This window comes from Nipponia nippon, unplaced genomic scaffold (genome assembly GCF_047370975.1).
Source record: "Nipponia nippon isolate SJK-2023a ecotype South Korea unplaced genomic scaffold, ASM4737097v1 scaffold_16, whole genome shotgun sequence".
NCBI lineage: Eukaryota > Metazoa > Chordata > Aves > Pelecaniformes > Threskiornithidae > Nipponia > Nipponia nippon.
Window position 1 is genome coordinate 9,756,273 of NW_028262332.1, and position 12,934 is coordinate 9,769,206.

General features: G+C 47.1%; 1 protein-coding gene across 9 annotated transcripts; it reads left to right on the plus strand.

Moving 5' to 3' along the window:
* The first annotated feature begins 126 nt into the window (after nucleotides 1–126).
* Nucleotides 127–12,577, plus strand: CARD9 (caspase recruitment domain family member 9). Of its 9 annotated transcripts, none has more exons than XM_087753277.1 (15): nucleotides 127–367; nucleotides 1,814–1,965; nucleotides 3,472–3,637; nucleotides 3,836–4,059; nucleotides 5,194–5,331; nucleotides 5,780–6,105; nucleotides 6,528–6,707; nucleotides 6,881–7,033; nucleotides 7,513–7,641; nucleotides 7,764–7,955; nucleotides 8,514–8,555; nucleotides 9,178–9,223; nucleotides 10,650–10,720; nucleotides 11,476–11,552; nucleotides 12,393–12,577. In XM_087753277.1, exons 4-15 carry the CDS (start codon nucleotides 3,876–3,878, stop codon nucleotides 12,487–12,489), a joined length of 1,635 nt encoding a protein of 544 aa, XP_087609403.1. In that variant the 5' UTR covers nucleotides 127–367; nucleotides 1,814–1,965; nucleotides 3,472–3,637; nucleotides 3,836–3,875; the 3' UTR covers nucleotides 12,490–12,577. The 9 variants fall into 9 exon arrangements, with proteins under 9 accessions (XP_087609403.1, XP_087609411.1, XP_087609405.1 ...); XM_087753285.1 differs by having other exon boundaries at nucleotides 7,516–7,641; XM_087753279.1 differs by lacking the exons at nucleotides 9,178–9,223; nucleotides 11,476–11,552.
* Nucleotides 12,578–12,934: the final 357 nt, after the last annotated feature.

Here is a 12,934-nt window from a genome sequence, read left to right on the forward strand (position 1 = left end):
TTCTGTGTGTTTATTTTTCTGGTAAATAGTGCTTTTAATACTGTGTGTATGAGTGTGATTGCTAATGAGAAAAATGAAGTTTGCAAGCTGCATGGAAACCAGGGAGAATGTGGAAAATGAATATGCATGTGGCTAAAACTGCAGGATTGAATTAGGCTTGGATTCTTTCTTGATTCTTCCACAGCCTGCCTCATACAGACACTAGTAAATCACTTAACAAAAACTTGTTTCTTCATTCACAAAACAGCAATTTCTGTCTTACAGAGAGATGCAAAGCTAGCTGAGTCAAAGCTGATAAAATCTAGTGGGAAAGTGCTGCAGAAAGCTTCATTCCACTGCACTGGCTAAGCTTCCCCAGAGTGCGGTGGTGAGTTAGAACGCTGTGAGTTGCAGCTCTTCTATGAGGGTCCTTCAGGCAGAGCTGGGGTCAGGGGACAGTGGGTACCAGTGTTGCTGTAACTGGGTGTTGGGACATTATGGAGCAAAAGGAATGATTTTGAAATGGCTTTCCTCTTGCAGCGTACTCTGTTTTCCATAAGCCAGTACAGATAACATTTTTGCAAGGAATTCAGAAGTGGCAGAAGCTCAGCCATACAGTTCTGTGCACTGTTCACCACAGGGCCGTTACCGCGAGGCACTGGTAGTAAATGTGATCTGTGCTCTAAATGCTTGTGGTCCTTTGCAAATGCCGCTCAAGAGATGCCCTTGTAATCTTACTGCTTGTGGAAAAACTCTGTGTAACTGTAAGAAGAGGCTGCCTTCATTCTTTTTCAGGATTAAACTGATCTGTTATTATAGAACAAAACCTCCTCAGGCTACTTTGGTCAATTAGCAGACGTTCTGATTACCTTCAGCACGCGCATAGCTAATAGAGGTACTGTATCTTTTTATAGTGTGAAGCTAATTTAATGCCTAACAAGAAGCACAGGCTTAAAGAATCTCTGAGCATCTCTGCCCCACTCCTAATGATAACATGGAGAAACTCTCCAGAAACTTAGAAAGCAGAACAAAGAGTAGAGTGGGAAGCTAATGGGAAAATGTGTCATGCTGCCATGGTATCAGAGCATGTACATTCTCAAGACTTTTTTAAAACAGACTGTTAGCGAGTTCTTGTTGCAGCTACAGTTCTAGGGCTGTGGGAAGGCGGGGAGGCAGTCAAAGGTATGATGTTGATGCTTAACATCATCACAATGCTGCTTGCTGTGCTGCTCCTTTAATTACTGTTAGAGCCACAGCCTGTAATTTGGGAATCGTGGGTTATGTTCCTTGCTTTGCCAAGACTTGACTCCCTTTCCCTCAAAATACTGAGTTGTCATAATTATGCTTGAAGCTTAAGGACATCCAAAATTAGAGGCATCATTATAGAAATCATCTTTTTCAGTTGAACTCTAAACCAAGAGAGAGTTCTTGTTGCCACCTCTTTCCTGTATAAAGATGTTATGTTAACAGCTGAAAGACCATTTGAAGAACCTCTTCCTTCTAACTCTGTGGCTTGTTTTGTCCCCTGAAATCAGCTGGACAGACCTCTGCCTGTGACCTTCACTGTTTTTAGTCTTTCTAATGACTACACAAAGAAACTTTCCGGACCTTAGCTGGTACTTCAGTGGTGCAGATTGGAAAACAAAGCCAGAATAAGTCTAAAATCACTGCATATGTAATGCTGCTGACTTGCAACGCAACTAGCATTTTTCTCCTCCCCCATCACCCATTTTGGCTTCCCCTTTTTTTTTTTTTTATCTCCCCCCCCACCCCTTCCCTTTCCCATCTCAGAGTATAGCTGAGTAGTTTCCCCTTTTCTCTTTTCTCAAACCAGTTTTGCTCCTGGAATGATCTTTGCTCTAGCCAGAATATAAAGGGAGGCTGCATCCAAGACAAGTTTTCGCAGAGACAGGACACAGGCGAGTGTTGCTAGACCAGGAGAGGAAACAAGGAGGCTTTTGACTGCACAGGCTCAGGTTGGTCCAGGTAATGCAGGATGGTTTATATTAACAGGGAAAGTTTTTTTTTTTTTAAGGATGTGGTGTTTATCAATAGGGGAATGCATTTCTTGTAATCTGCTGGGGCTGGTTTGATGTCAGGCAGGGCAGAATATTTTCTGCATGATAAGTAACGACTAGTTCTCTATCAGTTCAGCTCATTAAAGTTAACTGACAGTGTAGCGTGTAACAAGTATGTGCTGAAGATGTTTGGAGTTTTTCTCTGTGCTGGAGCAGAAAAACAATGAAGGTTTGAGATGACCTCGGAGAGAGATGCAGTAAGATGTGTGTGAAATCCCAGCCCCTGTATAGCTGCTGATGGGCAGAACTCTGTTTCCACCCTCCCTGTCCCCAAACAAGATGACTAAAAATGTGAATACTAAGGTTCCTGGCAGCCTTCCTGAGCCCCTGGAAATGACAAGGGCTACTGCAGTCAACTCCTACATGTGATATAAGCATCGTAATTAACAACTGGGATTTCAGAAGCTACTCATTATGGAACAGTCTGACCACAAAGGGGCAAAGAAATAAGAATAATGCCAGTTTCTTATTCAAAAAGCAAAGAAGCCTGCGTATAGAAGTGTTGGGTTTTCTGCATCTGTTTACCTGCACGCTTCCAGGCTGCGAAGGAGTTTTTCTGACCCTGTGGTTAATAGTAGGCTCTTGTCAGGAAGCAGGTAACTCGTAACCTCAGAGTACAGCTGCTGCAGGGGAGCACTGCAGCAAGCTCCCACCAAGCAAACACACAGAAGCGCCCTTCATCAACAGGAGTGCTTCTGTGGCCTCTCGGCGTGTCTGTGTGCTAGTCACGCGGGTGGTGTTTGTGAGAGTAAATTGCTGGAGCGGCAGAGGTGGGATCTGCGAGGTGGATGTGAGAGGCAGCTGACCTTGTGGTCTCCTGGTGCATGATTTGCACCTCTGTGTTTACAGTGAAAATTGTGTACAGCTGTGTGTTCCCCTTCCTTGCACATGGATAAAGTACAGCATGCAGAAAAACAGCTTTTGTATGATTACAGCTGAGCGCAGTTAAGGCTATTGCTGTTGGGGGGTTTCACAGAGCCTTTTGTGGGTGTTGGATGTAGTGACTCTGTGGTCACACAGAATACAGGGATCTCTCGAATGCTGGGAGGTGGAGAAGGAAGAGTGTGAACTGTTTGTAAAGCAGAGGCAACAGCTCATTAGGAGAGCTTTAAAGATGTTTTCACTTCTTCAGTGGATGCTTAGTTTCAAACTGAAAAGTTGCAGTTTGCCATCGGCTTATCCTGTGTTGTGTTCCATCTTTTTTGTATTATTTATGGGGATTAAAGATTTAATTCTAAGCATAGCTGAGCATCTGGAGAACTTACGGTGAAGTCAGTGAGATCTGACAGCACTTTCTTGGGGCATGCTGTTGGGAATCTAGAGTTAGTTGGATTTTCCTCTGTTGGTGGGGCTCTCAATGACTTGTCTATTGCCAGTGGACCTGTTGCTAAAGAGTTTCACTTTCCTCTTGCAGTGAGATCTGGGAGATGCTCAGCTGGTTGGAGGGAGATCATCAAGCTTTGGTGACTTCTGTTGTCTCAGAATTTCATGCTAGCTCTCCTTCACGCATGCATCAGCAGCATTGGCGCTAGCCTCGCAGCTGCTGATAGCTCCAGTCTGGTACCGCACCGTTCTTTCAGGTATGACTGTAGCGTATCACCGCGTTCTGCAGGCGATTTGCAAGCACTGAGTTAAAGACTACATGGGAGATGTGTTCCTGTATCTAAAAGACACTTTTCCGTTCTCAGTCTGTTAACATACTTGGTTTCACCACACCCCCCCACTACTTTAGGAGGCTTAGAGTCTGCTTGTTTGTTTTCCGTTTTTGTTTTTTCAAGACAGGAAAACACTGCTTACTAATACTTTTCACTCACCAACATGTTGGAAGAAGATAGTGATGAGACATGTTGGAATAACCTGGAGAACTTCCGGGTGAAGCTGATCTCCGTGATAGATCCTTCCCGTATAACACCCTATCTTCGCCAGTGCAAAGTGATCAGCCATGATGACGAGGAACAAGTTCTCAACGACCCCAGCCTGGTCATGCGCAAACGGAAGGCAGGTGGGTGAAGCGCCGCCGTCAGCTCCGTAGATGCTCCCGTGCTGTCAGCTCCTGGGAGCAGATTGCAACAGCGTGCTAACGGACCGGGCCTGAAGGAACGCATCGCTTCTGGGTTACCATCTGCCTGTGTTTAGACACAAACGTTGTAGGCACTGCTCTGCAGCTCCTTTCCCCTCCCTTTCCCCAGCACATCGTTGTGGGGAGAGGAGGAATGGAGATGGCTCTATTGGTGCATTCCTGAGCTGTCAGGGTAACAGGAGCACGGAGGGTGTGTGGCCTGTTGGTGTTCTGGATCTTTAGGTTAGCATAAGGGAGGGAGTTGCTTCGGTTTGACCCACGAGGCTATTTTTGTGTAACAGTTTTGTAGGGGGAGATTTCCAAGATTAATGCAGCATGTATTGTCCCTCATTCCTGTCTTCTGGTGTTTGAGGGAACACTGGCAGCACATTAAGTAAATCCTTCGTGACTGTTCTATACAGTCCTGGTCTCGTCCCAACCAAAGAGAATGGCAGAATTCATTATGCTATTAGTACCTCTTTTGGATTGGATTAACTCTTATTGATAAATTAGTGAGGGTCATTGAAAAAATTTATTTTCCCTGTTTGCCAGATTGGAAAACTGCAGAACACAGAAAGAAGCCCCCTGGGCTTGATTTGGTACAGAGTATTTCTAGACAAAGTAGGGAACTGAGCTCAAAGTCTTTTTAGTCCAGGCTCTCTTAGGCTTGTTCCTGCTACCTCTCTAGTTACAGACAGTGGTCATACACTAGTGGCCCTTTATTCCCATGTCTGCCTCTGGTATTTGGAAGTGGAGCCTCGAGCTGCAGAAACTGTTGTGGTGCTTTGTTTTAACTTACCTTTTCTGTAATTATCAGCAGGATAACATAGACTGCTCTTCTGAGATCTGCTTTTTGCACCCGCTGTAGTAGGAGCAGGTACAAGGGTTAAGTTTTAACTGTTCCTTCACAGTTAAAATACTTTTGTATAGTTACTGGGCAACTGGCTTAGGATTGGCTGGGGGATTTGATCCTGGGGACTTTAATCTGCATGTGGAGAAAGTGCAGCAATTTTTTGTTGTTAGAAATAGGTAAAGAGATAAATAAATGAATGGAATATCCTGTTGCTACTATTTCAGGTGTTCTTCTGGACATTCTTCAGCGAACGGGACACAAGGGTTTTGAGGCATTTCTGGAGAGTCTTGAGCTTTATTATCCACAACTGTATAAGAAAATAACTGGCAAGGAGCCCAGCAGGGTTTTCTCTATGATTATAGGTAATGTTTGTGTTCTGAAAAAACAGCTCTTCGTTTGGTGTTGCTGTGCAAATTAAGGGGGGGTTCACCTCTGCTTTTGCCTCTCCCCAGCTTTGGTGAGCAGAGTCGGGAGCGTTCCCTGGCTTGCTCCCTGCGTGCTTCGGAAGGGTTCTGGCAAGAATGGCGCTGCTGTCTGGTGTCACAGGCTGGACCTGGGAGGGTGGAGGAGGAAGCAGAGGGATCGGCTCTTCCTTCTGCCTGTTCTGTCAGTGACACTGTGGTGTAGGAGGGCACAGAGCACGGAGCAAAGAGCGGGGATAATTTGGTCACACGTGTCTTCAGGGTTTGCATGCTTGTGCGTGGCATGTGATGGTCCCGAGCTGCAGTGATAAGTGGGTGGGAACCTGTGCTGTATGTATGCCTGGGGAGCAGACAGGACAGCGGTGGCTGACGCCTGCCCACCAAACAGACACCGCTGGGGAATCCGGCCTGAGCCAGCTCCTGATGAACGAGATCATGAAGCTGCAGAGCACCGTGCAGGAGGAGCGGCGGAAGGCCCAGGAGCTCACCGTGTGGCTGCACACCAAAGAGGACACGATCAGAGAGATGTGGGTGAGGGACAGCCTGCTCCGCAAGCACCAAGAGCGGGCGCAGAAGATGAAGGAGGAGAGGGACAGCCTGAGCAAGGAGCTGCGCAAGTGCAAGGATGAGAACTACGACCTGGCAATGAGCTACGCCAAACAGAGCGAGGAGAAGAGCGCTGCTCTCATGAAGAACCGGGACCTGATCCTAGAGGTCAGTAACCCTTTTCTAAAGCTTCCCCCTTCTTACCTGATCCTTGGAAGGCTGTGCTGTGCACCAGACTTGTCTTTGCCCAGCATGGTCTGGACCAGTCCAGCATGAGGTTCTGTGCATCTTCTCTAGCAGGTGGCATGTCTCGGTGGTCCCTAGCTCAGCCCAGTAGGCCCATGTATGACAAGTTAGGCTGTGAAGAATTAACAGTCTTCCCCTTATTCAAGACTGGGCCCTCTTAAGAGAGCAACATGTTGTATCCATGTAGCACACAGACAGGACTCTGGTCCCCAGAGCCAAGCATCCTGAGGAAAATAAAGCGGGGGAGAAACTTGCCCCATGTTTGTCTGGGGAATGGAGTGAGAACTGCTTTTGCAGGCCAGAGTTTTCTCCTTGTTACTGATGAGCTCTGAACCTTCTTGTAGATCGATCACTTGAAGCACAGCCTCATGAAGGCCGAGGATGACTGCAAACTGGAGCGTAAGCACACGATGAAACTGAAGCATGCCATAGAGCAGCGTCCAAGCCATGAGGTGATGTGGGAGATCCAGCAGGAGAAGGAGTTGCTCTTGGCCAAGAATCAGGAGCTGGAGAACACGCTCCAGGTTGGTAGGGGTGGCTGGATGTGGACTCCTGAGAAGTGATTATTTGTAGCAGCCGGGGCTGCACTGAAGATTGTGTGGGTCAGCTGTGACCTTGTTCTCCCAAGTCAAATAGAGCACATAGGGCTGTGTGGAGAGTTAACATGGAGTTGCTGTATCTCACTTTTTTTGTCCAGCAGGTTGCCAGGGAACAGAATTTGGAGAAGAGCCTCTCCAGTGAGACTCTGGAGAATGATTGTAGCCAAATACTAGAAGAACGCCGGGAGCTGATGAACACCATTTACAGCCTTCGCAAGGAGCTGCGGCAAGCCGAGGTGCTCCAAGACAAAGTACGTGATGCATTGCAAATTGCTGCTGAGGTCAGTGGGTAAGACAGGCAGATGAAGCACCTGCAGTGTCTTGCCTATAGAGCAGAGGAGCTGCTCAGCAGCAATCCTTGCTGCTTCTACTCTAGTGTCTGTGTTATAGTTGTTGAAAAAAGGCGCACTAATATTTTAGCATTCAGTGTCTGTAGCATTAATTGTTACCTGTTAATGCCTGTGTTAATTAACAGTCCCTGCCTCAGCCTGGAGGGTAATGGGAGCTTTGATCATGATTGACAGCTCAGGTACATGTAAAGCCATCATGTTGGCAGTCCTCCTAGTCACGTTGACCAACCTTCTGGTTGGCCTTGCTCCAACTGGATGGTCTGGCTGAGCTTTGACATTGCATGGAGGTCTGGCCGTAGCACCCTGTGGCATGGAGCAGAAGTGGTGAGAGTCTAGCTCGGGCTCTGCCCACAAGCAGGGTGCTTTTGACCTTGTTTCAGCAGTATGCAGAGGAAAAAGAGATGCTTGAACTACAGTGCACGTCTCTGAGGAAGGACTCCCAGATGTATAAAAAACGGATTGAAGCTGTCTTGCAGCAGATGGAGGAAGTGGCTTCCGAAAGAGACCAGGTGATACAACATTCCTCTTGGAGCTGCTGCTCATCCCTGCTTCGCTGCTTGAAGTGGGCAGATACTGTAATGCTGAATGTACTGCTGCATGACATGCCACGACATGTTGTCCCTTACGCCAGGCACTCCTGACCCGAGAACAGTTCTATGTGCAGTACTCCAAGAACCTGGTTGAGAGGGACGCTTACCGCAAGCAGATTCGGGAACTGGGGGAGCGCTGTGACGAAATGCAACTGCAGCTCTTCCAAAAGGAGAGTCAGTTACTGGCTACTGAAGCCAAGCTGAAAAGGTTGCAACTGGAGCTACCCACACCGGTATGTCTGCGGGGCCGTCATCTGTGTGACGGGTTGGGAAGCCGAGTAGAGGGCCAGAGTGTGGCTGTTCCGAGGCCTTTGCACCGAACCCGTTCAAATTCAGCAGGCGGTGGCCAGCTGCTTGGGTAGCCATTTCCATGCCAATGCTGAGTTTAGAAAGACGTGATGGTTCCTATTACCTCACCCTGGTTCCAGGCATGGATAAGCTGGACTGATGCAAGCGGAGGCCTTCTCTGTTTGTGTTTGGAGCATGGCCAATGATGATGAGGGGATCCTCAACCACCAAAGAGTGAACTCTATTTAGAGACCATGTATGAGCCATTTGGATGAAATGGGAGCAGAGCGTAAGGGTGCTAAAATTTCTGGAATGAAATTAGATATACAAGGGCTTTTAATTAATGTGGCACCTTGTGTACTTTCTCCAAGTGGTCAGACAGGAGTATAGGGGGAAGGAAGTCCACACTGCTCTGTTTTCTGGAGCTTTCAGTCTCCTCTGTGTTCCCTTACTACCACTTCCTTGTTTATGAGGAATGCTAATTTATACTGGTTTTATTTCAGACCTCTGATCTGGACGATACCTCCTCCAGAGATTCCCAGGAAGTGAGTAGGGTGCCTTGTTTGCCTTTTACTTTCTGCTGGGATGGTTTCAAATTCCTCACTTGTGCTCAGTTCCCTAAGTAATAGCAGTTTTCAATCCATGGCTCAGGCTCATTTCAGTGATATCAGAAAGTACAGAGGCAGCAAAACAGACCAGTGATGGAATCTCCCTGTGTCCTGAGATTTCTAAGTGTAGGACACAGTTATGGAGTTAGTCAGCAAGATTTGTTGAGGCTAAGCAAATGCGGGGAATTGAATTATTCTGAGTTGCTTCTACTTGTCTCTCTTGTGGGAGAAGAGGCAAAAATAAGTCTTACCCTGGGGACATCTGTAGTAAAGAGTTTTCACTTAGCTTATAACTCCAGTGTGAAAGTGATTGTCACATTGTCTGGAGGCCAAAAGCATAAATGAGGCCAAAGGAACTGGATCTATTCAGGGAGGATAAATCCATGAGTAGATCTGTAACTTCTGGCTCAGTCTCCTGTTTTGCTGACAGCAAGATGCACTAAGGAGAGGTCAGTTCTACGCATGTCCTGTTCCTTATATCCCTCCATCTGTTCCTAGCTACTGTGTGAGACAGAATAAGGGGCAGTTCTCACGTTCTTGCTTTGTTTCTGTCCCATAGCTTACTCTTCACGGTCATCTAGATGAAGATACACAGCCGACTAAAAGTAAGGCTTTTCTTGGGAAAACATAGAGTAGAATTCTCGAGAGGATGGTCCAGTGTTTCAAAGGGACAGGAAAAGACATTCCTGGCTTTTATTTTTAGTGAAGAACAGGTCATCTGACTGGCGACTCAGTCTGTGGGAGATGCTTCTCAGTGGGGTGTGCCTGGCACTCTGAGCAAGACCTCCTTGAGACGACTCGGAATAGGTACCTGGAAATCAAGGCATTCTGCCATACCACCATCTTTCTCACCTATAACAAGGAGCACATGTCCCCAGATGCTGGGAACAGTGAATGCTTGTAAAGCTTTTTTGAGAGGAAAAAGCTCCCCAGGCTGTCTTTTTACTACATGGTCTCTGAAAGGGTCTTTGATATAGCTGGATGACCTGCGAAAAGTGGTATCGTTAGACCATTCTAGGACCTCAGGTCTTTTGAGGTAATCTGTCTACTGAATTTGTCCAGGAAAAATCACCTGGTGCCTTTGAGAAATAGCAATAGCTCCCGGGTGCCTTTTTCCCCCCACTTCTCCTGCATTTGTGGCAGAGCTGAGAACAGAACAGACATCCTTCCACTTCAGCTGGACCATGCGGCTTTCTCCAGGGATTTTTCCCTCCCCTCTTCCCTTTTATGCTGCAGGCTATTTTCACAAAAGCAGAACCATGTAGTTAACGCGGTCACTGGTTCTGTTTCTGTGGCATCCCCAGTGGAAATGATTCAGCAGTGTGGAAAAAAATTAATAGGCTCCTCTAAGAAATTCTCTTTCAAAATCTGTTGAGAAAGGAAGGAAGCTAGCACAGGAGAAGAAATTTTCTGTTTTGATTGCCTGGAAGATCTAAATGATCTTTTCATTCATCGAGAGGGGAGGTGTTTCACAAAAGCTGAACAACACTGATCCAAAAAGCCTTTTATTATTCTACCTCGCTCAGTTCAAAAACATGCATCGTGATACCTCATCACTACATAAGGAGTTTCACTAAACTATGGTCTGATGTTAAGTGCCTTGATAAGCACAACTTAATTCTTGGGGAACAGGGACAAATGATGGTTAAAATAATGATTAACATGATTTCTTGTGGTGACCTCCAACATGATTTTTTTTTAATGATGCTAAGCAGAGGTGCCGTTTTGCAACGGTTCGTTTTGCTCCTGCATAAGCAGAAACTAGAAAGCTGCTGTCTCTTTCTGAGCCTGATGGGGAATTCCATCACCCTAAGCAAGATGCAGGGCTCAAGGAAAATGAGAAGTGACTCGTGCATTGATCACAAGACCGAATCCTGAACGTTTTGAGGCTTGGTTTCAGTTCTGCTGTTGACTCTGTGTAGTGCTGGGCAGCTGTTACATCACAACTATTGCTGTTTGACGAACTGGCGGAGGGAGAAGTTACTTCGCGATGGCAACTATGACTAAAGTTGTGACTTCTCCTTCTCTTAGAAGATTGCCCCGAAGGACAAAACCAGAAATTTCGCACTCAAGAGAGCAGTCTGCCTCCAAAGTCACCCAGTGTAAGAGAATCTTTGTGGGCTCTCCTTTGCTATGACTGGGGTTCATGATCTTTAATGTTCTTGTTAATGATGGATTTACCAGGTTTGAGAAGCATGTAAGCAGCTACTGCTTTTCCAAAATCTGAGCACTTTGTGCAAAATTTGCCCTCCAAAAAGGGTGAGCTCTGAACAGCAGAACACTTACGGTGGTTATTTCTCCATCTGTGCCTAGAAACTTCTGTTAACTTTCTGGCCTTCATCTCCGGGTGTGGATGTTTTCCAGTTGAATTGTCTGCAGTATTACTGTTGGTACAGGAAACAGAATCCCAAATTACAAATGGGAGAGAATAAAGATGTGAAAGAGATGTATTACCATCCTGCACACACAGTAGTGGACAGCCCAGAAATGAACATGCTGTCCTTCATTCTGCAGCCCAAGCAGATGCAGGAAGCTAGCTGTACGCAGTGGACTGCTGTCCTGGATGAGGGTTTTGGTAGCGAACACCCGTTCTTGGACATCTGAAGGCATATGTTCCCATTTTTTTTCTCCTTCATTTAAATGTAAAATGATTCATTGCACAAACAAGTCAGAGAGGAGAAATGGCCGAGCTTATTTGGGTGGTCTGCAGCCTTTTACCCTGCAGAGGCCAGGTGCAGTGCATCAGCCTCAAAACGGGCCACATTTGCAGAGCAGGTTTGCACTACCTGGTGCTAACATTGATCTGATCTTCAGAGGAATCCAATTCATATTTGTTTGGATTTTTTTCCACTTCAAGGAGTGTGGCTTAGCCAATGAGGAGCTGGCAGAAAAGGAGCGGAGGAGGATGAAGGACTGCTTTGAGCGTTACCGAAGGTCTGGACTTTAGTAAGCAGGAGTAATTTAGACGTACCCGTGTGACTTAACTGATTAGCTTGCTGTATGTACTTCTTTTCTGTCTTATCCCCTGTCCCCAGGCTTGGAGAGGGCATAAATTCATTACAGGTCTTCAGAGGCTCATGCTTCTAGCTGAACTGGTTGAGACTCCTGTTTTAGTACCAGAGGTAGCCAAGACAGCAATGATTGCATTCGCTCTGGACCATGCAGATGGTTCCACAGCAGGGTAGTGGGGGTGGCTCCAAAGAATTGCGAGTTTAACAAATTCAGTAGATTTCTCCTGTGCGAGTGAAATCTGACATTCACTGACCATCTGACGTACTGCTGCCATTCAAGACCAAGCTCCCCCGACTGCGAATGGGAGATTTCCACCCTCTGTTCTCTCCAAATGCTCTTTTGAAGGCCCGTTCTCCAAATGCGTGGTGTCTTCCCTGCCTGTAAAACAGGGACCTTAGTTCTAGCACTAGATAGAAGTGCTCCTAATGGCACGGTACGTGACTCTTCTGACTGTTGACAATACTATTTTTATTAAAGAAAGGACTTTGGGTAGGATTTCTCAGCTTCTTCAACTGAGCATCAACAATACACCACACTTCAAGAAATGTAACGACGTCTTCATCAATTTAGACCAATTCTCTTTACCCTATGCTTGCTACCCGTCACAGCTTTATGTTGGGTGTGTGAGCAAACCATCACGTCCAATTAAACACTAAGTGGATTAATACATGCTGAACCTGCCCAGTAAACTCCCCAAAGCATTCAAATGCCACTTGCTTGCGGAAAACATCCGCTAAAAGTGAAATGTCATCTTGTTTTCAGAAAAAGAGCGATGCGACGGGTGCTGAAGGACAGACACCACGAGGCCGACTGGGAGAACACCACCGGCAGCGACAACACCGACACCGAAGGCTCCTGAGCGCGGGAGCCGACCTGCGAGGGAAACGCCAGCCCGGGCCGGGGGCGGCCACGGCCTCCGTGTTTCTCTCTCAGTGGACTTAGATTTTTAAAGCCATCGGAACAAATATTTATCAAAAGTTCGTGTTTGTAACGGGACGCTATTTTTTAGCTCTGACGTCCCCTCATCCATCTCTATCTTCGAAGTGCAGTGATGCGGGTAATAAACAAAAAAACAGGATTTAAACAGCTGAGGGCCCAAAGCCCCGAGGCTGCGTGTGCAGTGCCCGCTCCGTGCCTGACGAGGCCCGGGCTGAGCTGCTCTTTAATTGAAGGCGGCTCCCTGGCGCGACGCCCCTGCGGACCGGGGAGGCCCCGCTCCGGGCCGGAGAGGCCTCGACCCGCGCAGGGAGGAGGCTGCCGGTCCCAGCGCCCGCCGGGCCGGGGCCGCTGCCCGGTTGCCGTGG

Bases quoted from the DNA above. Each gene is read 5' to 3' on its own strand.
- CARD9 (XM_087753277.1), top strand. From the start codon at position 3,876: ATGTTGGAAGAAGATAGTGATGAGACATGTTGGAATAACCTGGAGAAC. The intron at 4,060-5,193 runs GTGGGTGAAGCG...CTACTATTTCAG, and splicing joins CATGCGCAAACGGAAGGCAG to GTGTTCTTCTGGACATTCTT. The intron at 9,224-10,649 runs GTAAGGCTTTTC...TCCTTCTCTTAG, and splicing joins AGATACACAGCCGACTAAAA to AAGATTGCCCCGAAGGACAA.